Source organism: Hyla sarda, chromosome 11 (genome assembly GCF_029499605.1).
Source record: "Hyla sarda isolate aHylSar1 chromosome 11, aHylSar1.hap1, whole genome shotgun sequence".
NCBI lineage: Eukaryota > Metazoa > Chordata > Amphibia > Anura > Hylidae > Hyla > Hyla sarda.
The window spans coordinates 12,253,302-12,280,131 of record NC_079199.1 but is presented as its reverse complement, the minus strand read 5'-3'; the positions used below and the strand labels follow the sequence as shown (position 1 = coordinate 12,280,131).

General features: G+C 39.2%; 1 protein-coding gene across 6 annotated transcripts in view; it reads left to right on the top strand.

The window, feature by feature from the left end:
• TRAF3 (TNF receptor associated factor 3) overlaps nucleotides 1–26,178 on the top strand; it is a 128,181-nt gene extending 102,003 nt beyond the window's left edge. For 4 of the 6 annotated variants that reach the window (XM_056545483.1, XM_056545484.1, XM_056545487.1 and 1 more), the window contains exons 4-11: nucleotides 3,655–3,759; nucleotides 6,258–6,425; nucleotides 8,214–8,294; nucleotides 10,108–10,182; nucleotides 13,306–13,398; nucleotides 17,338–17,478; nucleotides 23,878–24,046; nucleotides 25,356–26,178. In XM_056545483.1, the coding sequence (XP_056401458.1) occupies nucleotides 3,655–3,759; nucleotides 6,258–6,425; nucleotides 8,214–8,294; nucleotides 10,108–10,182; nucleotides 13,306–13,398; nucleotides 17,338–17,478; nucleotides 23,878–24,046; nucleotides 25,356–25,927 (1,404 nt within the window). In that variant the 3' untranslated portion in view covers nucleotides 25,928–26,178. The remainder of the gene's footprint in view (nucleotides 1–3,654; nucleotides 3,760–6,257; nucleotides 6,426–8,213; nucleotides 8,295–10,107; nucleotides 10,183–13,305; nucleotides 13,399–17,337; nucleotides 17,479–23,877; nucleotides 24,047–25,355) is intronic. The other 2 variants (XM_056545485.1, XM_056545488.1) reach the window with 2 other exon arrangements.
• Nucleotides 26,179–26,830: the final 652 nt, after the last annotated feature.

Below are 26,830 nucleotides of genomic sequence, written 5' to 3'. Positions count from 1 at the left end.
AATATGAGCTGCTATCAGTAAATTTTGACTAGAAAAACCCCTTTTAAACTTTTGCTGTGGCCCTTTTGTATTCTCGGAATCATCAGGGATTAAGATCATATTCATATTAATACTTTTAAAATTAAATTAGGGCAGTAAAAGAGGAAGTAGGACCGGAGCAGAGGAGTTGAATAGGAAAAGAGGAAGATGTTTCAGTAATTGATAAGAGGGAAGGTTAAAGAGGAGGATAATACGCGGGAAATCCTAAAAAAGGAAGATGCGCCGGGAAATCTAAAAAGGAGGATGCGCCGGGAAATGATCAATCAAAAAAATTATCTGACTATAAGTACCAATCTGTCAGCTATTCAACTTGGGCACTTAAAGCATATTAAACACTTAAAAAAAAACAAAAAATACCTTCTATATTTTAGCATAACCATCCAACTATCCAATGGGAATTGGGGACTCTCCGCTCTCCCTTGACAGATGATGCTGAGAAAAAAAGGATTAGACATATTTAATTTCATTGCCCGATCCTTTTGTTCTGCTTGGCAGAGGTATCTCTTCTCAGCAGAGCCGAATGTGCATGTGGGAAAGGGAAGGAATACCTGTTAGTTCAACAGCTAATGAAGGTAAAACTGGATTTTAACTTCAGAGAAGACCTTCTACAGGTTTGTGTCTCCTCCCCAACATTAAAAAAAATGGATTTCGTAGGAAATACAACAATGACTGGTTTAGAAAAAAAAGATAATTTGTCTCTCTTGCGTGATCCAACATTTCAAGTAAAACTCACGAACTACAACATGCGAGAAAACAAGAATCGGGGAGTGCTGGCGTTATGAAGACAGAGTTGACATCTTCAGCATTGTTTGTATGAATAAGCCTCGAGTTGAGAAGGTTTGGAAAGTCCCAAGCAAGAAACAGGATGCGTGTCTACAGGATACTTCTGTCGAAATCTGATCTTAACTCCTTGGAGTATGGTGGATGCATCTATAGGCTTTCTGAAACAAAGGGAAGCTGCGTGCCAGGGAAATTTCTGAGATGTTGACTGATAAACACGTCTTGCTCTCAACCCAATTCTATGACTACTTCATGTAGCAATGCTCAGTGGCTCAAACTTTGGCTCTAAAGTTTGGCCAACGCTTTGCGGACCAATTCTGGTTTCAAATAATTTCATGAACTGGACCATCCAATAGATGTGGGAGAGGATTGTGTCCATTTTGGACAATACATGCAAGACGCCAGGAGCAAACAGGTAACAGCCGTTTCACGCGTAACGCGTGAAACGGCTGTTACCTGTTTGCTCCTGACATCTTGCATGTATTGTCCTTGATTTGCTATTTACATGGTTCTCAAATGAAGACGAACAGAGAATAAGTTGCACTCACCCCAATAATGCAAGGGTTGAGCACCATCCATCTTTGTGTCACCCTGTTTCTTGGCCGAAGATTGGGACTGTATATGTATGCGTAGTGCCAGCTACCTTTTTTTTTTATTTTTTATATTTGTGTGTCCATCAAGTTTGTAATGGATAGATGCCGTCATCTTTCAAAGCAAGAGTGACAATTTTAGGGTGCTTGAGATTTAGAGACAAAAAGTCAGAATATCAGAAAGGGGTATAAACATGCAAGGGATCAATAAGTTTCTGTTTGGGGCAGCACTACTGAGAGTCATGTCTTTGTAGCATAGCTGATGTATTTTTCATATTGTTGTCACAAATGGTTTCAATACGGTGAATATTGGCGCCGACACCTTTCTTCCCGGGGAAGAAATGTTTTCATGAGAATCTTAAATGGGCACTGTCAGATATAAAAGCTTCTTATATGTTGTACATCTTGGCAAAACAATAGTTTTTCTAATATTATTCTTTAAAAATTTTTTTTTTTTAAATCACATTTTATTAAAGAAAACTGCCTTTGAAAATCCCACCACTAGGGTTCCCCATACCTCCTGGGACACTGATGAGTCCTACAGCAGCATGAGGGTGTCCAAGGGTCATGGACACGAGATGGCTGATTGACAAGGCTGCAGGAGGAACACAGCCTGCAGCAACACTGCTGTAACATGGAGTTTTACCAAACATGTGCCTCCAGCTGTTGCAAAACTACAACTCCAAGCATGCCTAGACAGTCAAAGGATGTCTAGGCATGCTGGGAGTTGTAGTTTTGCAAAAGCTGTAGGCAGAGGGTGGTAGGGGGAGGAGTCATCACTGTGCAGGCAAGAGAAGGACATGCCCCCTCCTTTTGACAAAAGTGAAAAGACATTGAGCAGCTGTAATATGCTATTTTTAAGTGAAATATGGGAGACATAAAAATTACATGTGCACAATCAGGATGAGGTACTGAGGAACATATAACGTTTTTTGTTTTTTTTTGTTTTATGTGGGATCTGACAGGTACGCTTTAAGGAAACCAAACCAAGACTTGTCTTTTCATGTCATCCATCATGTAGACATATTATTACAATTATAGTAATAATAACTAAGTAATATGGTGTCATTTGAGAAGCCACCACTAATTTCTTAAGGGAGAACTCCAGACAAAACTAACTTATCCCTATCCACACGATAGGGGATTTGTAGCTGGGACCCTCCACGATCTCCGGAACGGGACCCTGGTTGTCAAGATGGGACCTGGTAGACAACATTCATTTCTACAAGAGCACTGGAGATGCCCGAGTGCTGTACTTGGGTCTCTTTGGCGCTCCCATACAAATTAATGGAGCGCCTGCAGCATGCGCTCCTCACTGAGAGCCAGGTCCCATTTTGGAGATCACGGGAGGTCCCAGTGGTGAGCTACTAATCCCCCTATCCTCTTTATAGGGGATACGTTAGTTTTGGCTGGAGTTATCCTTTTAAAGGGGTACTCCGCCCCTAGACATTTTATCCTCTATCCAAAGGATAGGGGATAAGATGTCTGATCGCGGGGGTCCTGCCGCTGGGGACCCCCAAGATCTCTGTGCTGCACCCGGCGTTCGTTTAGAGCATCGGGTTCAGCGGCTGGAGGCTTGTGACATCATGGCCACGCCCCGCTCGTCACGCCCTCTCCCATAGATTTGCATTGAGGGGGCATGAAGGTGACATCACAAGCCTCCGCCCCGTGTACCGGATGTCTGGGGTGCCACAGCCGATAGGGGATAAGATGTCTAGGGGCGGAGTACCCCTTCACTATGTCTTCTGGTATCTTCTTGGTGTATAGTGGAGGTTGTTCTGGACCACACGTGTATTGGTTACTCTGGATTCGGGATGCAGTATCATACATGGAAAGCTGGTCCTGACTTGTGATTTGTTATACAGTATAACCTCCAAAATTGCATTAAAAGTGATCTTGTAAAAAAAAAAAAATGCACAAAATATATGGTGAGCTGAAAATCCATCACACAAAATGAAGTTTGGATAAGGGGGGGATCTTTTGAGGTTTCACTGTATATTAAAGAAAGAAGTTTTCACTTTCTGTTCCCACTTCCGCTTCTTAATAGCCGACTTCTGGTGCCGAAAATTAATCTTCGTTTTGTAAGTGAATTATTTCTGGGTGGGCTGAGGGAAAAGCTGGAGTTGGCATCCCGTGCCGCTAAGCATATTAGTTCCGAGGGTATAAACATGACTGTTCCGGATTATACAAAGCGTCCGAAGGAAAATGAGTTCTACAGGCAATAAAGTAATCTCTTGATTTCCAGGTGTTTAAGGATAACTGCTGCCGGAGAGAGGTGCTCGCACTTCAGATGTACTGCAGGAATGAGAGCCGAGGCTGCAAGGAGCAAATAACACTAGGCACTTTATTGGTGAGCTGTAAATGAAAGCTTTGTGGTAAATATTGCTGCCTTGTCATTACCTGTAGATTCTGTACAAAGTGTTATCATGACTGCAGACACAGGTTTCCATGCTGCCCCCACCTGACCTGTGAGGAGTGTGATAGATCAGTGTCCTGGGGATAGGTCAATGTCCTGGTGATAAGTCAGTGTCCTGGTGATAAGTCAGTGTCCTGGTGATAAGTCAGTGTCCTGGTGATAGGTCAGTGTCCCGGTGATAGGTCAGTGTCCCGGTGATAGGTCAGTGTCCCGGTGATAGGTCAGTGTCCCGGTGATAGGTCAGTGTCCCGGTGATAGGTCAGTGTCCCGGTGATAGGTCAGTGTCCCGGTGATAGGTCAGTGTCCCGGTGATAGGTCAGTGTCCCGGTGATAGATCAGTGTCCCGGTGATAGATCAGTGTCCCGGTGATAGATCAGTGTCCCGGTGATAGATCAGTGTCCCGGTGATAGATCAGTGTCCCGGTGATAGATCAGTGTCCCGGTGATAGATCAGTGTCCCGGTGATAGATCAGTGTCTTACATAGGAAGGTTTTGTCCTTTGCAGAGATTACATTTGCTTCTTTCCTTTCTTCATCCTGCCTCTCTTGCATTTTTCTTCCTTCCCGTCTGTAGTCTCACCAGCCCTTCTTTACACACTTCTCCCTTCTTTTTGTAATTTTTTTTACATTCCTCTCTTGAATCTTTCCTTTTTATACTGTCTTTTTACTCTTTACTGTCCCTCCATATTTCCATATGTACTTGCTGACCACCTTCATTCTTAAATGTGTTCTTTCCTCCTTTGCCTCCCCTTCTTTCTCTTTGTTCTCTTCTTTCTTTTTTTCCTCTTTCTTTTTTTCTTTCTTGCATTAGTCTTTCCTTTTCTTTACGTTATTTTCTTTTTTCTCCCTCTAGTCATTCCTTCCTCCCTTTCCTTCATTCCAACCTTCTTTCTTTTGCTCACCTTACTCTTTTCCTTACTGTTATTTTTTTCTCCTATCCTCTCCTCCTTATTTTCTTCCTTTCTAATATACAATTCCTTCCTTCCTACTTTCCTTCCTTCCCTCCCCACCCGCTTCTTTTTCTTCCTTCAATGTTTTCCTTTTGTTTCCTTCCTCCTCTCCTTTCCCCTTTCTTCCATTCATTCATCCATCCATCCTGTATTCTTTTCTTCCACATTTTCCTTTGTCCTTTCTCTTCTTCCCTCCTTCCTTATCCCCTACTGCTTTCCCTTCCTTCACTTATCTCCTTTTATTTCCTTTCTTCTTCCTTTAATCCATTCTTCCATCCACCCGGTATTCTTTCCTTACACACTTCATACCTTCTTTTCTTTCTTTATTCCCCCCCCCCCCCTCCTTATCCACCTACTGCTTTCTCTTCCTTTACTATTTTACTTTTCTTTCCTTCCATCCATCCATCTGTCCTTATTCTTTCCTTAAACACTTCCTTCCTTTGCCCCTTCTTTTCTTCATTCTTTTCCTCTGAATGTCATATAAGGTCAGACCCCCCCCCCCCAATCATTTACTCCTATGCTCTGCAATCCGCTATCCATTTGAAAACCAAAAAGAGAATGGACATCAGTGAAACACTAAGCTACCGCCATGACACCCTAAACCCTTGAGAAGTGTTATCAGTCTATCCCTAGAATCAGATCAGTTACATTACCAAGAATAGCGGCCTCTACATTTACCGATGTGACAATGAGTCGGTCCCTTATAGCTGGGATTACCACGGAATTATTAATGTAAAGTAATGAATGAGCCGCATTAATGTGTATTAGTAGCATTACAAGCGATAACCAGGTGCCCGGTGCCATACAGCTCAGATCGGGGTAGTCTTTCACTCCAGACAGGCCTCACCCTAGACCAGGGTGCCTCCAGCTGTTGCAAAGCTACAACTCCCAGCGTGCCCGGACAGCCGAAGGCTGTCCGGGCATGCTGGGAGTTGTAGTTTTGCAACAGCTGGAGGCACCCTGGTTGGGAAACACTGGTCTAGGGTGAGGCTTGTGGACACAACTGCAGCTCTCTCCTTGACTCACATACCCTCCTCTATATACCTTTTTAATAAAGCCCTATTACAATCATTGATTTTATTTAGCAAATATTTAACATTAAGCCATTCTGAGCACCTAATGCCAAGTAGCTGCTGCCAAGGCATGTTACGATTTGTGGTCCACAAGTTGTCCTTTCTCTTTGCAAAGACGGAATCAGTGGAAGGCCGGCTTTGTGTAACCATCTGCCCCTATAGAAAGCTTTTATTTTAAGGAATATTTACACACCAGTCTTGAATAAATCGTGAATCACGCTCCCAGCAGCTGGCATGGTTTACCTCTGGCCTCTCAGGAGCTGGCACGGTGCTATCGAATTCACGAAGAGAGAGAAATTCCCCCCCCCCGACGTCATTTGTAGAAATTCAGTAAAATAATATTTAGACAGCTGCTAAACTGTTGGGTCCGTCCTGGTGCCTCCTAATGTTACCCGTGTTTCGTTTCTTTAGATTCACTTAAAAAGTGATTGTCAGTTCGAGGAACTCGCCTGTCCCCGTGCGGACTGCAAGGAAAGAGTCATCCGCAAGGATCTCAGTGACCACATAGAGAAGACATGCAAGTACCGAGAAACGCCCTGTCAGTACTGCAAAAACCAAGTACCGCTGGTAGAAATGCAGGTAAAGTCGCCAGACGGCGCCGTCGGCCCTGTGCAAGGTTGTTTATCAAAATATTTAGGGGCATGCAAAGCCTTGATGTAGTGGCAAGTTTTTGTGGAAGCCCCAAAAAATGTACAAATGTTTCTGTGTTTTGCACAAAAATCTCATACTATTTTTTTATTTTTTTTATTTGATTTATTTATTATTATTATTATTATTTTTAATTAAATGCCAGTATTGGTATAAACAATGATACATTTCCCTAGAAACAGTGCCACCCTCGACCTCAGTTTGTGAGTGATATTGCAGTTCAGTTCCATTCAAATAAATGGAGTCAAATTGTAATACAAAACACAACCTAAGGACAAGGGTGGCGCTGATTTAAAAAAAAATAAATAAATAAATAAAAGAAACAATGTTTTTTCTTATCTTCAATAACCCTTTTAAAGTCTTTTCTTCTGTCTCCCTTTATTTTTTATGATTTTATCTTAAAGGAGATTTCCCAAAGCATTTTTTTTTCCATCTAAATATTTATGGTCTAGCCCTGGGTTTCCCCACCCTGCGGCTCCTCCAGCTGTTGCATAACTACAACTCCGGTCATGCCCTGGCAGATGAAGACTTGTCAGGGCATGATGGGAATTATAGTTTTGCAATAGCTGGAGAGGCTGCAGGTTGGGAAACACTTACCTGACCTTTTAGGGTACGTTCAGACGAGCGTATTTTTACGCTGCAGATCCGCCGCTGAAGGACCCCTACAGGGTGCCTTTAGATGTGCCTGCTCGGAGCGGCAATCCATCGATACGAGCAGACACACTGCTGCAATGTGCGAGTCGCCGCGCATGCGTGGTGCACTCGCACACATCAAGGCCGCTCCCCCTGCTCCCTGAGCTAGGACGAGAGTAGCCACAATGTGCGAGTATACTGTGCATGCGCGCGGCGACTCGCACATCGCTGTGTGTCTGCTCGTATCGGCGGATTGCTGCTCCGAGCTGGAACCTGTAAAGGCAGCATACAGCAGTCCTTCAGCGGCGGAACCGCAGTGAAATACGTGCTGGGGATCCGCTCGTGTGAACGTACCCTTGAAGGGGTTATCCAGGTAAACAGCGCCAACCCCTATCCTCAGGTCATGTGTGGTATTGCAGCTTGGCTCCATTCACCTTTAATAGAATGGTGCTGCAATACCACAGGGGTACAGGGGTGGTGGTTTAAAAAAAAATAATAATTTTTTTTTATAGCTCTGTGTGTTTATTTCTGGATAATCCCTTTTAATATCAGATTATTTGGGGGTCACCTTTCAGCACCCCTCCGATAAGGTGATAGAAGGGGCTGCCGAGTACTGCGGCCTCTTCATTTCCAGACATAGGTTCATATATTTTGTGGTGGTTATGCATTGCGGGGGAGATTTATCAAAACCTGTGCAGAGGAAAAGTTGTCCAGTTGCCCATAGCAACCAATCAGATCGCTTCTTTAATTTTTAACAAGGCCTCTGCAAAATGAAAGAAGCTATTTCATTGGTTGCTATGGGCAACTGGGCAACTTTCCCTCTGCACGGGTTTTGATAAATCTCCCCCTATGTCCCTAGAGGTTGCAAAACTACAACTCCCAGCATGCCCGGACAGCCAACGGCTGTCCGGGCATGCTGGGAGTTGTAGTTTTGCTACCGCAGTTTGGAGACCACCGCTCCAGAATGGACTTGGCACCCTAATCCATTTACATTGACATTGACTTTTATAGACTGCTTTATAATGGGCGGCGTATTCTACTGGTTTACGCAGTCCGATAACTGGGTTCCCTCTTTGTCTCTTGCAGAAGCATGAAGATATGGATTGCCCGTCGGTCGTGGTGTCCTGCCCTCATAAGTGTAGCGTAAAAAGTTTATTGAGAAGTGAGGTAGGTGCATCGCTGCCGACATGGAGCACGTCAAGTCATGCACCTATGTATATATTGGGGAGAAGGGAAAAAAAATGTAAAATCTTATGGCCGGAACCATAAGATTAACCTTAAGAAATAACAAACTCCATTATAGTACCAACACAGTGGGGAGTGATTGTTAAAACATAACTTTTACTACTCATCCATTAAAATGTTGATATATTTAACTAAACACCCCATTTATGAGGAAAAAATACAGAATCTCTAGTCCTGCCGGACCGCATAAGCAAATAAATGTTTAGATACAAATTGTAAGAGAGATACTATAAACACAATTAGCTCAGTATTTACTCGTGCACTGTAAACACAATTGTCATGGGTAAGCCCCTGAGATAGCTCAATGGTTTCTCGACGCGTTTCTGCCGAGATATAACGGCGTCCTCAGGGGAAACCAAAAAAAAGAAGATTGCGTAAAGTGCAGTTTGCATATAGTGATAAAATGATAATACAATTAATAGAATCATCCCATGTAGCTCAATATAAGACCGATACTTGGCGGCAACATTTAATGGCTGCACAAGTGAATCGCAGGATTGTTCGTGCGGCCCTTTGTCGACTGACTTTCCTTTGTTAGGGGCCCTATTACACAGGGTGATTAAGGGTGAAAAATGTGCTTTCTTGGGTGATCGGGTTGTTTTGCTGCTTAAAAAAATCAGCCTCGCATCTCCCCGCGTAATAGGGGATACGCGGTCAGTGACTGCCTTTTTTTTTTTTTTAAAGGGGTACTCCGGAGGAAAATTGAAACCAAATCAACTGGTGCCAGTAATTTATACAGATTTGTAAATTACTTCTACATAAAAATCTTAATCCTTCCAGTACTTATCAGCTGCTGTATGCTCCACAGGAAGTTGTGTAGTTCTTTCCAGTCTGACCACAGTGCTCTCTGCTGCCACCTCTATCCGTGTCAGGAACTGTCCAGAGCAGGAGAGGTTTGCTTATAGGGATTTGCTTCTATTCTGGACAGTTCAGAGGTGTCAGCAGAGAGCACTGTGGTCAGACTGGAAAGAACTACACAACTTCCTCTGGAGCAAACAGCAGCTGATAAGTACTGGAAGGATTAAGATTTTCAAATAGAAATAATTTACACTATATATAATATAATTCTAACCTTGGAAATCATCTAGAATCGTATATGTAGACCAGTGTTTCCCAACCAGTATGCCCCCAACTGTTGCAAAACTACAACACCCAGCATGCCCGGACAGCCAAAGGCTGTCCGGGCATGCTGGAAGTTGTAGTTTTGCAACAGCTGGAGGCACACTGGTTGGGAAACACTGCCCTATAGGGTTTACGAGATGTGGAGTGAATGCATTCTGCACACATTCATAAGCTCCGGCCTCCATAGAGAATTATCATTAGATGAAAGCCGCGTCCACATCCCATACTTAAATGTAATTACAGGCTTTTAATATATATCTCCACTTTAGAGCCCATGTGATGTCGCCAAACTGATATTAATTGCCGGTAACATTTAATTAAAGTTCCTTTCCTGGGTTTAATAAACTTCTTAATAATTGGCTGAATGTTACCAAGTAAATGAATGGATCCCGGTTGAGGGGAGGTTCTTGGCACCAGTGGTTCTACTTGTTTGGGCTTAAAGGGAAATTTCAAATTGTGGCAATTATATATATATGATATAAAATGTTCAAAATTTTATTAATTAGGGACAAAATAAATATATTATTATTTTTTTTATCTTTATTTGCTTTATCTCTTGGCTTTTGTGTTTTTGTTTTTTAACATCATTTTTCTTTTCTTCTTCTTCTTCCAGTTGAATGCTCATTTATTAGAATGTGTGAATGCCCCAAGTACCTGTAGTTTTAAACGTTATGGCTGCAGTTTTAAGGTCAGTATTCCTGCATTTTCTTTATAACAGCATGTCCCAACCAGTGTGCCTCCAGCTATTGCAAAACTACAACTCCCAGCATGCTTGGACAGTCAAAGGCTGTGTATGATTTATTATTATTATTATAATTTTATTATTATAATTTTATTTATATAGCGCCTACAGATTCCGCAGATTTATAAATAAGTTGTCCAATGAAAAAAAATTAAAAAATTTAGGTTGGCAATCCTGACCACCATGACATTTTTTTACCAAAATGATCCAATATACAAGCAACCAGTAGTGATTTTTAGTTGTCATGTGACACATACTACAGTCATATCAAAAGCTAAATTTATAAAAGTAAAATGATATGTGCCTAAGCTAAGTAGCTACTATAATACTGCCCCACTGTGAAGAGAAACATAACAGCTATAGTACTGCCTCCTATATACAAGAATATAACTACTATAATACTGCTCCCTATATACAAGAATATAACTACTATAATACTGCTCCTATATACAAGAATATAACTACTATAATACTGCTCCTATATACAAGAATAACTACTATAATGCTGCCTCCTGTATACACGAAAATAACTACTATAATACTGCCCCTATATACCAGAATATGACTACTATAATACTGCTCCTATTTACAAGAATATAACTACTGTAATACTGCCTCCTATATACAAGAATATAACTACTATAATACTGCCTCCTATATACAAGAATATAACTACTATAATACTGCCCCTATATTCAAGAATATAACTACTATAATACTGCTCCTATATACAAGAATATAACTACTATAATACTGCCTCCTGTTTACAAGAATATAACTACTATAATACTGCTTCTATATACAAGAATATAACTACTATAATACTGCCTCCTATATATAAGAATATAACTACTATAATACTGCCCCTATATTCAAGAATATAACTACTATAATACTGCTCCTATATACAAGAATATAACTACTATAATACTGCCTCCTGTTTACAAGAATATAACTACTATAATACTTCCTCCTATATACAAGAATATAACTACTATAATACTGCCTCCTATATATAAGAATATAACTACTATAATACTGCTCCTATATACAAGAATATAACTACTATAATACTGCCCCCTATATACAAGAATATAACTACTATAATACTGTCTCCTATATACAAGAATATAACTACTATAATACTGCTCCTATATACAAGAATATAACTACTATAATACTGCTCCTATATACAAGAATATAACTACTATAATACTGCCTCCTATATATAAGAATATAACTACTATAATACTGCTCCAATATACAAGTATATAACTACTATAATACTGCTCCTATATAAAAGAATATAACTACTATAATACTGCTCCTATATAAAAGAATATAACTACTATAATACTGCTCCTATATACAAGAATATAACTACTATAATACTGCTCCTATATACAAGAATATAACGACTATAATACTGCTCCTATATACAAGAATATAATGACTATAATACTGCTCCTATATACAAGAATATCACTACTATAATACTGCCTCCTATATACAAGAATATAACTACTATAATACTGCTCCTATATACAAGAATATAACTACTATAATACTGCTCCTATATACAAGAATATAACTACTATAATACTGCTCCTATATACAAGAATATAACTACTATAATACTGCTCCTATATACAAGAATATAACTACTATAATACTGCTCCTATATACAAGAATATAACTACTATAATACTGCTCCTATATACAAGAATATAATTACTATAATGCTGCTTCTATTTACAAGAATATAATTACTATAATACTGTCCCTATATACAAGAATATAACTACTATAATACTGCTCCTATATACAAGAATATAACTACTATAATACTGTTCCTATGTACAAGAATATAACTACTATAATACTGCTCCTATATACTAGAATATAACTACTATAATACTGCTCCTATATACAAGAATATAACTACTATAATACTGATCCTATATACAACAATATAACTACTATAATACTGCCTCCTATATACAACAATATAACTACTATAATACTGCTTCTATATACAAGAATATAACTACTATAATACTGCCTCCTATATACAAGAATATAACTACTATAATACTGCCCCCTATATACAAGAATATAACTACTATAATACTGCCCCCTATATACAAGAATATAACTACTATAATACTGCTCCTATATACAAGAATATAACTACTATAATACTGCTCCTATATACAAGAATATAACTACTATAATACTGCTCCTATATACAAGAATATAACTACTATAATACTGCCTCCTATATACAACAATATAACTACTATAATACTGCTTCTATATACAAGAATATAACTACTATAATACTGCCTCCTATATACAAGAATATAACTACTATAATACTGCCCCCTATATACAAGAATATAACTACTATAATACTGCCCCCTATATACAAGAATATAACTACTATAATACTGCTCCTATATACAAGAATATAACTACTATAATACTGCTCCTATATACAAGAATATAACTACTATAATACTGCCTCCTATATACAAGAATATAACTACTATAATATTGCTCCTCTATACAAGAATATAACTACTATAATACTGCTCCTATATACAAGAATATAACTACTATAATACTGCTCCTATATACAAGACTATAACTACTATAATACTGCTCCTATATACAAGAATATAACTACTATAATACTGCCTCCTATATACAAGAATATAACTACTATAATACTGCCTCCTATAGACAAGAATATAACTACTATAATACTGCCTCCTATATACAGGAATATATCTACTATAATACTGCTCCTATATACAAGAATATAACTACTATAATACTGCTCCTATATACAAGAATATAACTACTATAATACTGTCTCCTATATACTAGAATATAAGTGCTGTAATACTGACCCGCATAGAGAAAAATATATATAAAGCATAAACAACTTTATTAGACTATTATTGTTTTCTTAGATCATCTGGCAGTAATCTGGATTTCCTTTTTGATGTACTTTAGTGTAAACAAGCAATTTGTCTGTAAACCCTTTTTTTTTTCTGCTTTCAGGGAACAAACCAGCAAATTAAAGCACATGAAGCCAGCTCTGCTGTTCAGCATGTCAACTTAATGAAAGAATGGAGCAGTTTTTTGGAAACCAAGGTAATTTTATTTTATGTTTTTTCTTTGTTGCCCTCGGTAAAGATTCATCCAATGTATCGAAATACAGATGAAAAGTACAAACAAAAAGATAGAATTAATTAGAAGAGTAATAGAGACCTATTAACACTGTTCATGTTTTTCTTTTCCTTACTGGTTAAATGAATAGAAAAGTTACCGTAATACTTAGGGGTTATTTCTGTGTCTTTGTTGACTTTATGGTATTATGGGGTTTGCTTCCTTTTACTTGATGGTCGTGAATCACTGGAAATCCCAGGATTTGCCAGTCTGACTACAGCCCTGTTCTCTGTTTGTATAAGACAACAATCAATAAGGAACCATGTCTTTTCTTTATCTCGCAGATTTTTTTGTTTTGTTTTTTTATTGTTTTGTTTTTTTTAACACAAAAAGTTGCTGTAAAAAAAAATAAAAAAAACAACCCAAAGTTTATTCAACTAATAATTAAAAATTTAAACCACTCACAATAAAAAAATATTGTAGGTTTATATGTTTCATGTTTGAACTAAAAGGTTTAGGTTGGGTTGACACTGTAAAATCCGGGCATGTAAGGAATGTAACTTTTATTTTTTTATTTTTTTTTATGTTATGAAATATCAACAATTCCAGCACTTTGTAATCTCCACTCTGAATTGGCTTAAAGGGCTACTCCGGTGAAAAACTTTTTTTTTTTTAAATCAACTGGTGCCAGATAGTTAAACAGATTTGTAAATTACGTCTATTTAAAAAAATCTTAATCCTTCCTGTACTTATTAGCTGCTGAATACTACAGCGGAAAATTATTTTCTTTTTGAAACACAGAGCTCTCTGCTGACATCACGAGCACAGTGCTCTCTGCTGACATCTCTGTCCATTTTAAAAAGGAAATCCCCATAGCAGATTTTTTAGATAGAATTTTTTAATAGAAGTAATTTACAAATCTGTTTAACTTTCTGGCACCAGTTGATTTAAAAAAAAAAAAAAAAAAAGTTTTTCACCGGAGTACCCCTTTAAAGGGGTACTCCGCCCCTAGACATTCTTATTCCCTATCCAAAGGATAAGGGGATAAGATGTCTGATCGTCAGGGACCCACGATCTCGGCTGCGGCACCCCAGACATCCGGTGCACAGAGCGAACTCCGTGCTGGATGACTGGCAATGCGGGGCGGAGGCTTGTGACATCACGGCCATGCCCCCTCAATGCACGTATGTGGGAGGGGGCGTGACGGATGTCACGCCGCCTCCCATAGACTTGCATTGAGGGGGCATGGCCGTGATGTTACGAGCCTCCGGCGCTGCACCCGATGCTTCAAACAAACGCCGGGTGCAGCAGGAAGATCACAGGGGTCACACAAATTGAGGAATAAAGGAGATAAAAATACAAACTTTATTGACTTACTATTACAACATTGTGAGGGACAGGACATTCCCAATTTGTGCTTATTATCTTAGGTGTAGCACTAATCGCCATCGTACAGCCGCCATTATTCCTTATAGGCAAAATAAGTAACCACGCTTCTATTTGTCTTTTTATACCAAAGATTACTTATTGCACAGTCCCGGACCAGTATTTGTTCCGTTAATACACATGTACTCAACGTAGCACAGTGTATCAATCTCAAAAATTTTACTTAACCCCTTAAGGACGCAGGACGTAAATGTACGTCCTGGTGCGGTGGTACTTAACGCACCAGGACGTACATTTACGTCCTGTGCATAACCGCGGGCATCGGAGCGATGCCCGTGTCATGCGCGGCTGATCCCGGCTGCTGATCGCAGCCAGGGACCCGCCGGCAATGGCCGACGCCCGCGATCTTGCGGGCGTCCGCCATTAACCCCTCAGGTGCCGGGATCAATACAGATCCCGGCATCTGCGGCAGTGTGCGATTTGAATGAATGATCGGATCGCCCGCAGCACTGCTGCGGGGATCCGATCATTCAGAACGTCGCACGGAGGTCCCCTCACCTTCCTCCGTCCGGCTCCCGGCGTCTCCTGCTCTGGTCTGTGATCGAGCAGACCAGAGCAGAAGATGACCGATAATACTGATCTGTTCTATGTCCTATACATAGAACAGATCAGTATTAGCAATCATGGTATTGCTATGAATAGTCCCCTATGGGGACTATTCAAGTGTAAAAAAAAATTTAAAAGTTAAAGTTAAAAAAAAGTGAAAAATCCCCTCCCCCAATAATAAAGTAAAATGTCAGTTTTTTCCTATTTTACCCCCAAAAAGCGTAAAAAATAAATTTTATAGACATATTTGGTATCGCCGCGTGCGTAAATGTCCGAACTATTAAAATAAAATGTTAATGATCCCGTACGGTGAACGGCGTGAACGGAAAAAAAAAAAAAAGTCCAAAATTGCTACTTTTTTAATACATTTTATTTAAAAAAAATTATAAAAAATGTATGAAAAGTTTTTTATATGCAAATGTGGTATCAAAAAAAAGTACAGATCATGGCACAAAAAATGAGCCCACATACCGCCGCTTATACGGAAAAATAAAAAAGTTAGAGGTCATGAAAATAAAGGGATTATAAACGTACTAATTTGGTTAAAAAGTTTGTGATTTTTTTTAAGCACAACAATAATAGAAAAGTATGTAATCATGGGTATCATTTTAATCGTATTGACCCTCAGAATAAAGAACACACATCATTTTTACCATAAATTGTACGGCGTGAAAACGAAACCTTCCAAAATTAGCAAAATTGCGTTTTTCTTTTTAATTTCCCCACAAAAATAGTGTTTTTTGGTTGCGCCATACATTTTATGATATAATGAGTTATGTCATTACAAAGGACAACTGGTCGCGCAAAAAACAAGCCCTCATACTAGTCTGTGGATGAAAATATAAAAGAGTTATGATTTTTAGAAGGCGAGGAGGAAAAGACGAAAACGTAAAAATTAAATTGTCAAAATGAGTCCTTAAGGGGTTAAAGGGGTATTCCAGGAAAAAACTAAAAAAATTTTATATATCAACTAGGTCCAGAAAGTTAAACAGATTTGTAAATGACTTCTATTAAAAAATCTTAATCCTTCCAATAATTATCAGCTGCTGAAGTTGAGTTGTTCTTTTCTGTCTGGCAACAGTGCTCTCTGCTGACATCTCTGTCTGTCTCGGGAACGGCACATAGTAGAAGAGATTTGCTACAGGGATTTGATTCTACTCTGGACAGTTCCCGAGACAGGTGTCATCAGAGAGCACTTAGACAGAAAAGAACAACTCAACTTCAGCAGCTCATAAGTACTGAAAGGATTAAGATTTTTTTAATAGAAGTAATTTACAAATCTGTTTAACTTTCTGGAGCCAGTTGATATATGTTCCAGGATAACCCTTTTAATCCATATGGTGTATTAATCAATTTTTAGTAACCAATTATTCCATGCGCTCCAGTTTAGTCTCTATATTCAACATCCAACACTTTTATAGTGATTTGCGCGTATAGTTAAAGGGGTACTCCGGTGGAAACTTTTTTTTTTTTTTTTTTTTTTTTTTTTTATCAACTGGTGACAGAAAGTTACAGATTTGTAAATTACTTCTATTAGAAAAATGTTAATCCTTCCAGTACTTATTGGCTGCTGAATACTACAGAGGAAATTCTTTTATTTTTGGAACACTGAGCTCTCTGCTGACATCACGAGCACAGTGCACTCTGCTGACATCTCTGTCCATTTTAAGAACTGTCCAGAGTAGGAGAAAATCCCCATAGCAAATATTTGTTGCTCTGGACAGTTCCTAAAATGGACAGAGATGTCAGCAGAGAGCACTGTGCTCATGATGTCAGCAGAGAGCTCTGTGTTCCAAAAAGAAAAGAATTTCCTCTGTAGTGTTCAGCAGCTAATAAGTAGTGGAAGGATTAAGATTTTTTTAATAGAAGGAATTTACAAATCCTTTTAAGTGACCCAACAATGTCAATCTTTATTTCATTTTTTACCCCCAGGTGTCGAAGTTACAAAACGAAAGCTCTGAAAAGAATAAAAGTATCCAGATATTGCACAACCAGATGTGTAACTTTGAAGTGGAAATTGAAAGACATAAAGATTTGTTACGAAACAATGAAACAAAAATTCTCCATTTACAGGTAAAAGAAGAAGAAAAAAGTAGCAATGTTCAGTTTTTGTTCTTTAATATTATTTTTTCTTATGTCATTTTGTTTTCCTTTTTTTTTCTAGCGTTTTTTACAATTTATTTATTTTTATCACATACTACTCTTTTTTTTCCTTTTAAAAATTGTTGTGTTTAATCTAAATTTGATGGACTAAATAACTTTTTTTTTTGTGTACATACTTTGTACCATTGCAACACACCATAACTGAAAATGTAAAGAAGAAAGTTCTAATTTTTGCCAAAACCATTCTTCTAGGTTTTATTGGGGAAAAATCTGATTAAAGGGGTTATCCACCATAATGTGATTTTTTTTTTTTGTGCACTGGTTATATCCTGTTGGAGTTTCCTTCTCCAACTACAGGTCCCATGATTCCTTGTTTGCAAGTGTGAGGTCACTTATCTCCCTCCTACACATCAGCCACCCCACCCACTGAAGCACAAATTAGCTTTATTCCATGCAAAAAGACCAGTGTTTTCTAACCATGGTGCCTCCAGCTGATGCAAAAATACAATTACTTGCAGAATGATCCCCTTCCCACCCAGCGGTAGCTCCACCCATTGAAGCACAGATAGGCTCACTGTCTTCACCTGACTAGTGATGTAATCTCTCGGGCCGCACTGCAACCTGGGAAAACCTGAGATAAAAATAAACTTTGGGGCAAAAATCACAGAAGAACTGCGAGACCACCATGAAACACAGCTACAGACACTATTTTCCAGGTGAACATTCCTCTGCGTGAACATAGTCTTAGACAATGTTTGCCAACCAGGGTGCCTCCAGCTGTTGCAAAACTACAACTCCCAGCATGCCCGGACAGCTAATGGCTGTCCAGGCTTTCTGAGAGTTGTAGTTTTGCAACAACTGGAGGCACCCTGGTTGGGAAGCTCTGTTTTAGAAAATACATATTTCTATATAGAACCAAAGTAATATCCGCCAATCCAATAATACTGCCTTAATTTCGTAACATAGTGTTGCCATATAGTTCTCACATATAAAACATTGATTCCTATCCCAAATGATACCATGACACACTGCTAAAAAACTGTGCGGCTTTAGTTTGCTCTTGGAAATTCCATCCTCTGGCGCCTCCCAATTTGGCAACCCTTAAAGGGGCATTCCAGGATTTTTTAAATTTGACTATGCTACAGGGCTGTAAAGTTAGCATAGTTCATGATATAGTATCTGTACCTGTGTTTCATGGTGGTCTTGAAATTCTTAGTTGGCAAAGTGTTTATTTTAAACAGCATAGAAAACGAGTGTTTTCCCAGGTTGCAGTGCAGCCCGAGACATTATATCACTAGTCCAGGTGTTCAGAGGGAGTCTGTCTTTGCTTCAATGGGTGGAGTGACTGCTGGGTGGGAGGGAGATCCTTCTGCAGTGAATTGTAGGTTTGCAACCGCTGGAGACACCCTGATTAGAAAACACTGGTCTATTGCATTGAAGGGAGTTCAGGTGTGTTTCAATTGGTGGGGGTGACCTGTGGGGGGGAGAAAAGTGACCTCACACTTACAAAAAAAGAATCCTGGGATGAGTAGTTTGAGGGAGGGAAATAGCTGTTTCACAAAAAGATAAATACAGCATTATGGTTGACTCAGAACACAGCCGTTTAGCTGCAAGACAAGCACGGATCCTTCCTAAGCCTGTCCATTACTGTCTGGCAGGTAGGTACTAAAATCACCTTATGGTGGAGAACCCCTTTAAAACCGGCCCTGGGTCAGCTCCAGACTTGGGTTCCATAAATAATGTCTCATCCAGGAATCTGTAACCCACAGGGACTTTCTTCAGGGGGGGGGGGTTAGAACCTTGTGTCCTAGAAGCAAAGGTCAATAAGCTGCCTGTAAAGTATTTCTGCCTTCCTGAAAATCTCCTCCGCAGCGGAATCGTTCTCAGACCAGTCACTTCTAGATTATTATTTTTTTGTTTTATTTCAGTTCTGTCATTCACAAAAATGTCCCCGCTGGCTCATCCTGACACTCGTCCATTCATTACACATAGGGGAGAGCCGATGAGACCAGAATCCTAGACTAATAACAATAGAGTTTAAGGGTGACTCCCCCCCCCCCGCCCAAATCGGAGGAAGGGTCTGGTATAAAAGACTTATTGCAACTACAGGACAGCTTAAAGGGGTATTCCATTACTGTAAAAGATAAGTGTCTGACCGTGCGGAGGGTCCAACATGTGAGACCCCTAACGATTTTCAGATCAAGGTCCTGTCTTTCATTGTGCATGGTCTATGGCAGTGGACTCCAACCTGAGGACCTCTAGATGTTGCAAAACTACAACTCCCAGCAAGCCCGGACAGCCAACGGCTGTCCGGGCATGCTGGGAGTTGTAGTTTTGCAACATCTGGAGGTCCGCAGGTTGAAGACCACTGGTCTATGGGGACACCAGAGATACCCAGTACAGCGCTCATCTATCTCCCATAGAGAATGCATGGAGTTTATGCTCATATTCCACTCCATGCACAGGGTGAGACGGGGCACCATTCTGGAGATCAAAAGGGGGCTCCCAAAGGTTGGACCCCCCCCCCCCACGATCAGACAATTATCCTGTGCATAGGGGATACGTTTTTAAAGGGGCACTACCGTGCTGACAACTTATCCCCTATCGCTCCGGGGCCTGATGAGAGCGGGGTGCTGCGTGCGAGATCGTGGGGGTCCCCAGCGGTGGGACCCTGCAACGATCAGGCAACTTATCCCCTATCCTTTAGATAGGGGATAAGTTGTCAGCACAGTAGTACCCCTTTAAGTAGTGGAGTTATCTATTAAAGGGGTCTCAGAATATTGACATTTATTATGTATTTATAGGATCGGTGGAGCCCCCGGCAATCATACATTTAGGTGGTAGGTAGGAAGACCCCTTTAAAGTGATAACGTCACATCACTGTAAAACAACAGGACAGAAACCCCCTAAAGGGACAGTGCAGGAAGCCCTAAAGCTACAGGACCTTAATGGAAAACTATGGGGACTTAGGGTTAGATGAAAAACCTAAAGGAATAGGACAAGCAACACTAAAGTGTCCAGAGCCTAAAGGGACAGGGCAGGGCACCTTAAAGTGACCAGACCCTAAAGAGACAGAGAAGGGCCTTGATGGGTCCGGACCTTAAAATGACAGCACCATAAAACAACAGGACAGGACACCCTAAAAAAACAGGACCTTTAAAAGGGTTTTTCCAGGATTAAAAAAACAGAGCTGATTTCTTTAAAAAAAAAATAAAAAAAAAAACAGCACCACAGGTGTCCTCAGGTTATGTGTAGTACTGCAGCTTAGTTTCTTTGAAATGAATGGCTCGAAGTCGTAATACCCAACACATCCTGAGGACAGGTGTCGTGCTGTTTTTTGAAGAAATCAACTCTGGATAACCCCTTTAAATAGAAAGGGCAGAGCACCACCGGGCATGCTGGCAGTTGTAGTTTTACAACAGCTTAAAGGGGTATTCCAGTGAAAACTTTTTTTTCATATCAACTGAATCTAGAAAGTTAAACAGATTTGTAAATAACTTCTATTCAAAAATCTTAATCCTACTAGTACTTTTCAGCTGCTGAAGTTGAGTTGTTCTTTTCTGTCTGACAATAGTGCTCTCTGCTGACACCTCTGTCTGTCTCAGGAACTGTCCAGAGTAGGAGCAAATCCCCATAGCAAACCTCTAATGTTTCGGACAGTTCCTGAGAGAGACAGAGGGGTCAGCAGAGAGCACCGTGGTCAGACAGAAAAGAACAACTCAACTTCAGCAGCTGATAAGTACTGGTAGGATTAAGATTTTTTAATTTACAAATCTGTTTAACTCTCTGGAGCCAGTTGATGTGAAAAAAAATAATAATAGTTTTTCACTGTAATACCCCTTTAAGGGCCTTAGTTTGTAGACAACTGATATAGAACTTATAAGTCATGTTCCCATTGGATCCATGATTTTTTTCTGTATAACTAATAGAACACTTTACATTAAAAAAAAATGTATATTCTGTTTCTATGTCATGGATTTTCTCGCTCCTCAATATTCACATTGTGACACTGAGGACTGCGGTGATGTCGGAAATTATATGAGATATTCGAGAGAACAAGGAACCGACATGGCTCAAACCTTTCTCGTTCTGACACAACAGTTTCACATTGTCTTAAAAGGAGCCATTTCTTTGAAAAGATTTGCATTTCGTAGGCCCTGGGGTCTGTATGTGGCATCAATATGTGTATAGACAAGTGTTTCCTAACCCGTGTGCCTCCAGCTGTTGCAAAACTTCAATTCCCAGCATTCCCGGACAGCCAGAAGGCTCCCTGTTTCGGAAACACTGCCTTTGGCTGTCAGAGCATGCTGGGAGTTGTAGTTTTGCAACAGCTGGAAGCACCGGCTATATTTGTATATTTCCATGTTGGGTCCACCGCAGTTCTGGATGATTTAGCATTCTTCTTTTATGTATTCTGCAGCCATGTGTTATAGCTGGCACCGCTGTGGTTTACTTGTGGCTGCCAGACTTGCAGGAAATACCCGGTGTGGTTTGGGTGCGAGTACTTGTCATGCACTTGGGTTCTAAATATTAAAGTTGAAACAAAGACTGTGGACGGATCAACCCAACAAATGTGCTTAATTGTTAACCTTAATAATGTGTCTTAAGTCTCCTGTTTGTCAGTGCGGTATAATAATGTGTGATTTATCTACATAAATAGTTGTCACTTTGCTTATGTAAGCCTTTACTTATCCTGGGTAACATCCTATATTATATTCCAGAGCTGCACTCACTATTCTGCTGGTGAGGTCACTGTGTATATATACATTACATTACTTATCCTGTACTGATCGTGAGTTATATCCTGTATTATACTCCAGAGCTGTACTCACTATTCTGCTGGTGGGGTCACTGTGTACATACATTACATTACTTATCCTGTACTGATCCTGAGTTATATCCTGTATTATACTCCAGAGCTGTACTCACTATTCTGCTGGTGGGGTCTCTGTGTACATACATTACATTACTTATCCTGTACTGATCCTGAGTGATATCCTGTATTATACTCCAGAGCTGTACTCACTATTCTGCTGGTGAGGTCACTGTGTACATACATTACATTACTTATCCTATACTGATCCTGAGTTATATCCTGTATTATACTCAAGAGCTGTACTCACTATTCTGCTGGTGAGATCACTGTGTACATACATTACATTACTTATCCTGTACTGATCCAGAGCTATATCCTGTATTATACTCCAGAGCTGTACTCACTATTCTGCTGGTGAGGTCACTGTGTACATACATTACATTCCTTATCCTGTACTGATTCTGAGTTATATCCTGTATTATACCCCAGAGCTGTACTCACTATTCTGCTGGTGAGGTCACTGTGTACATACATTACATTACTTATCCTGTACTGATCCTGAGTTATATCCTGTATTATACTCCAGAGCTATACTCACTATTCTGCTGGTGAGATCACTGTGTACATACATTACATTACTTATCCTGTACTGATCCTGAGTTATATCCTGTATTATACTGCAGAGCTGTACTCACTATTCTGCTGGTGGGGTCACTGTGTACATACATTACATTACTTATCCTGTACTGATCCTGAGTTATATCCTGTATTATACTTCAGAGCTGTACTCACTATTCTGCTGGTGAGGTCACTGTGTACATACATTACATTACTTATCCTGTACTGATCCTGAATTATATCCTGTATTATACTCCAGAGCTCTACTCACTATTCTGCTAGTGAGGTCACTGTGTACGTACATTACATTACTTATCCTGTACTGATCCTGAGTTATATCCTGTATTATACTCCAGAGCTGTACTCACTATTCTGCTAGTGAGGTCACGGTGTACGTACATTACATTACTTATCCTGTACTGATCCTGAGTTATATCCTGTATTATACTCCAGAGCTGTACTCACTATTCTGCTGGTGAGGTCACTGTGTACATACATTACATTACTTATCCTGTACTGATCCTGAATTATATCCTGTATTATACTCCAGAGCTGTACTCACTATTCTGCTGGTGAGGTCACTGTGTACATACATTACTTATCCTGTACTGATCCTGAGTTATATCCTGTATTATACTCCAGAGCTGCACTCACTATTCTGCATTAAGAGCTGCAATCTCTGTCATCTCTTCTCATTCACTGTTGCTTACTCTGGTGATATTCATTCTGGGCAGGACCATCTTTACACCAGGCACTGCACAGTCATTTGATATTGGTAACATTTCTTGACCTTCTATAATATATTAGCTGACAAGCTTGCTGACTGTTTCCAATAACAACCAGCAGAATCATTTTATTTTTATTTTTTTATCATTGAAGTTTCATTCATTCATCTTTTTCCTTTTGTCAATTATTTTGTTTTTCTCTATGTACAGAAGGTGATTGAAGGCCAAGCAGACAAGCTGAAGGATTTGGACAAGGAAATTCGGAGTTTGCGGCAGACGGGAGATGACGAAGAAAGCGTGAAAAGCACCATTGATGCCTTTAAGGCTCGTTTAGTGCAATTGGAAACTCTCAGTAAAACTGCAGTCGCGTGGAACCCTGGTGAGAGCCGTATCTGTCTAATTATGACTAAAAAAGTGATAGGGAAGCCCGGGAGTTAAAAACATTACTGATATAATACTCTATTTAAAGGGGTTCTCCATTCTCCCCACTTGTTAGAAAGGTCCCTTAACAAAGCGTCTTCCTGCTGGGATCTCCAGTGGTCTGTGAGGAAAGCCTTTGCAGGAAGTGTTTGGCGCCGCCACAGGGCAAATAAAGGATTACACAGTGCACATTCACATCAGTGGTCACTGTAATACAGGACAGGGGGGCCTCCAGAATGAGCCTCCAAGGCTTTAATTTACTATATGTACTAAATATTTGTAATAAAAATATATTTTCAAATAATACAATATAAGGAAACAAACTAAAATAGGTGTGAAATAGTATTAAATATACTAATAACAAAAATACAAAAAAATAAATATTTACTACATATTACTAATAAAAATATCATTTATTTTAAAATAATACAATATAAAGAAACAACAATAAAAAACAAAAATAAGAGTGAAATAATATATATACTAATAACATAAATAGTAAAAATCTTTTACAAAATGACAAAAATATTTGAAAATAATACAATATCAAAAAAATAAGAGTGATATAATATTATATACTAATAACAAAAATACAAAACAATTTGCTAAATTTTGCTAATAAAAAATAATAATTTCAAATACAATATAAAAATAAAATAATATATAAAATAATAAAAAAAACTATAGAAACAAAAAAATTTGAGTAAAATTTTATTATTCATATACACACATACTAAGAATAAATATTTATTTAATATGGCTGATAAAATGTTTTATTTTAAAATACAATATAATACAAAACAACAATATAAACAAAAAATTAAAGTGAAATAAATGATATGTATATACTAAAATACTAAAAATAAATATTGACTTAATATTGCTAATAAAAAATAAAATTTTGAAATACAATATAATAAACAAATATAACTAAATTTAAGAGTTACATATATTAAAAACAAAAATACTAAAAACAAATATTTACAAAATATTACTAATATAATATTTTTAAATTTTACAGCATAATAGAAAACGAATTCGTAAAAAATATAATATTGTAAGATAATACTATGATAACAACATATAAATACTAAATATTGGTAAAAAAAATATAATATTTTAAAATACAATGTAATATAATAATATTTAAAATGTGTGTGTATATATATATATATATATATATATATATATATATATATATATATATACTAAAAGAATGCAAAATTGTATTTGGTTTTAAGAATTTTCTTTCCTCCCTTCTTCCTAAGGTGTCTTGGAGACTCAAATCAACAGACACGATCAGATGCTGAGCGTTCACGACATCCGTCTGGCTGATATGGACCTCCGGTTCCAAGTACTGGAGACGGCAAGTTACAATGGCGTCCTGATCTGGAAGATCCGAGATTACAAGAGGCGGAAGCAGGAGGCTGTTATGGGGAAGACGTTGTCTTTGTACAGCCAGCCCTTTTACACTGGATACTTTGGATATAAAATGTGCGCAAGGGTCTATCTCAACGGGGACGGCATGGGGAAGAACACGCACTTGTCCCTGTTCTTTGTCATCATGAGGGGAGAGTACGATGCTCTGCTGCCTTGGCCTTTCAAACAAAAAGTCAGCCTTATGCTCATGGACCAGGGACCATCCAGACGGCATTTAGGGGACGCCTTCAAGCCGGACCCGAACAGCAGTAGCTTCAAAAAACCCACCGGGGAAATGAACATTGCCTCCGGATGCCCCGTATTCGTCGCCCAGTCCGTCTTAGAGAATGGGACGTACATTAAAGATGATACTATTTTTATTAAAGTCATAGTTGATACCTCGGACCTGCCAGACCCCTGATAGTAGGCGGCCCGGGTGTTGTCAGGTAGAAGACAGACCAGCTTTGGGGTGTTTTGTACGTCAGGAGGGAGGTCCACAGGTTTAAATGAGGACCCGACGGTGCTCGACGAGAGAAGGCTAAAGGAACAAGGATGTAGGGTCCGGCGCGCAAGACCGCAACTTTCTGCGCATAAAAAGATCGAAATTTCTTTGTTGTGTTGATGAGAATGTTAAGAGTAGTGTAACCATTGTGAAAGTTGCAGTTGTATTTTTTTTTTTTCGTGGGTGGGTGGGCAGGCTTTAGGGATGAAGGTGGGGGCAAAATTCAAGAAATTGGAGGGAACTTTTTTTTTTAACCATCCAAAAACTGGTATTATTCAAAATTCTGTACTATTATCTCAAGTTCTTCCCGTTAACCCATTAGGTGCTATACTTGGCCGCCATCAGCAATAATGCTCTGTTGATTCCGGCTTCAAATGGGTTAATGGTGGGGTGATGTGGGACAGTCCTGATGGAAGAATTTGGGTCCAAAACTAATTGCTTCCAAGGATCCGATGCCTTATCATTAACAGTAGTATTTGAATTTTTTTTGGCGGTATTTGCCCGGTGTGGCTGAGCCATGTTTTTGAGAAGTAAAGAAACCCCAGCAAGTTTTTCAGATAACGTATGGTTTAGGCCTTGTTCACATCTGCATAGGCACCATAGGAGCAGAACAACAAAAATGAAGCCATGCCTGAACAACCTGCTGCATTCTGGGCACCAACAGCTCTCATTGGGCCCTATTGACTATAAAGGGGTCTGTCTGGTTTCCAGGATGGCGACTGGCATTTTACCAGATAAAATGTTGCTGCATTACGTGCCATTTGCCAGATGTGAGCATGTCCTCATACCGAGCCGTTACTAGTAGAGCCGCAAAAATGTGCA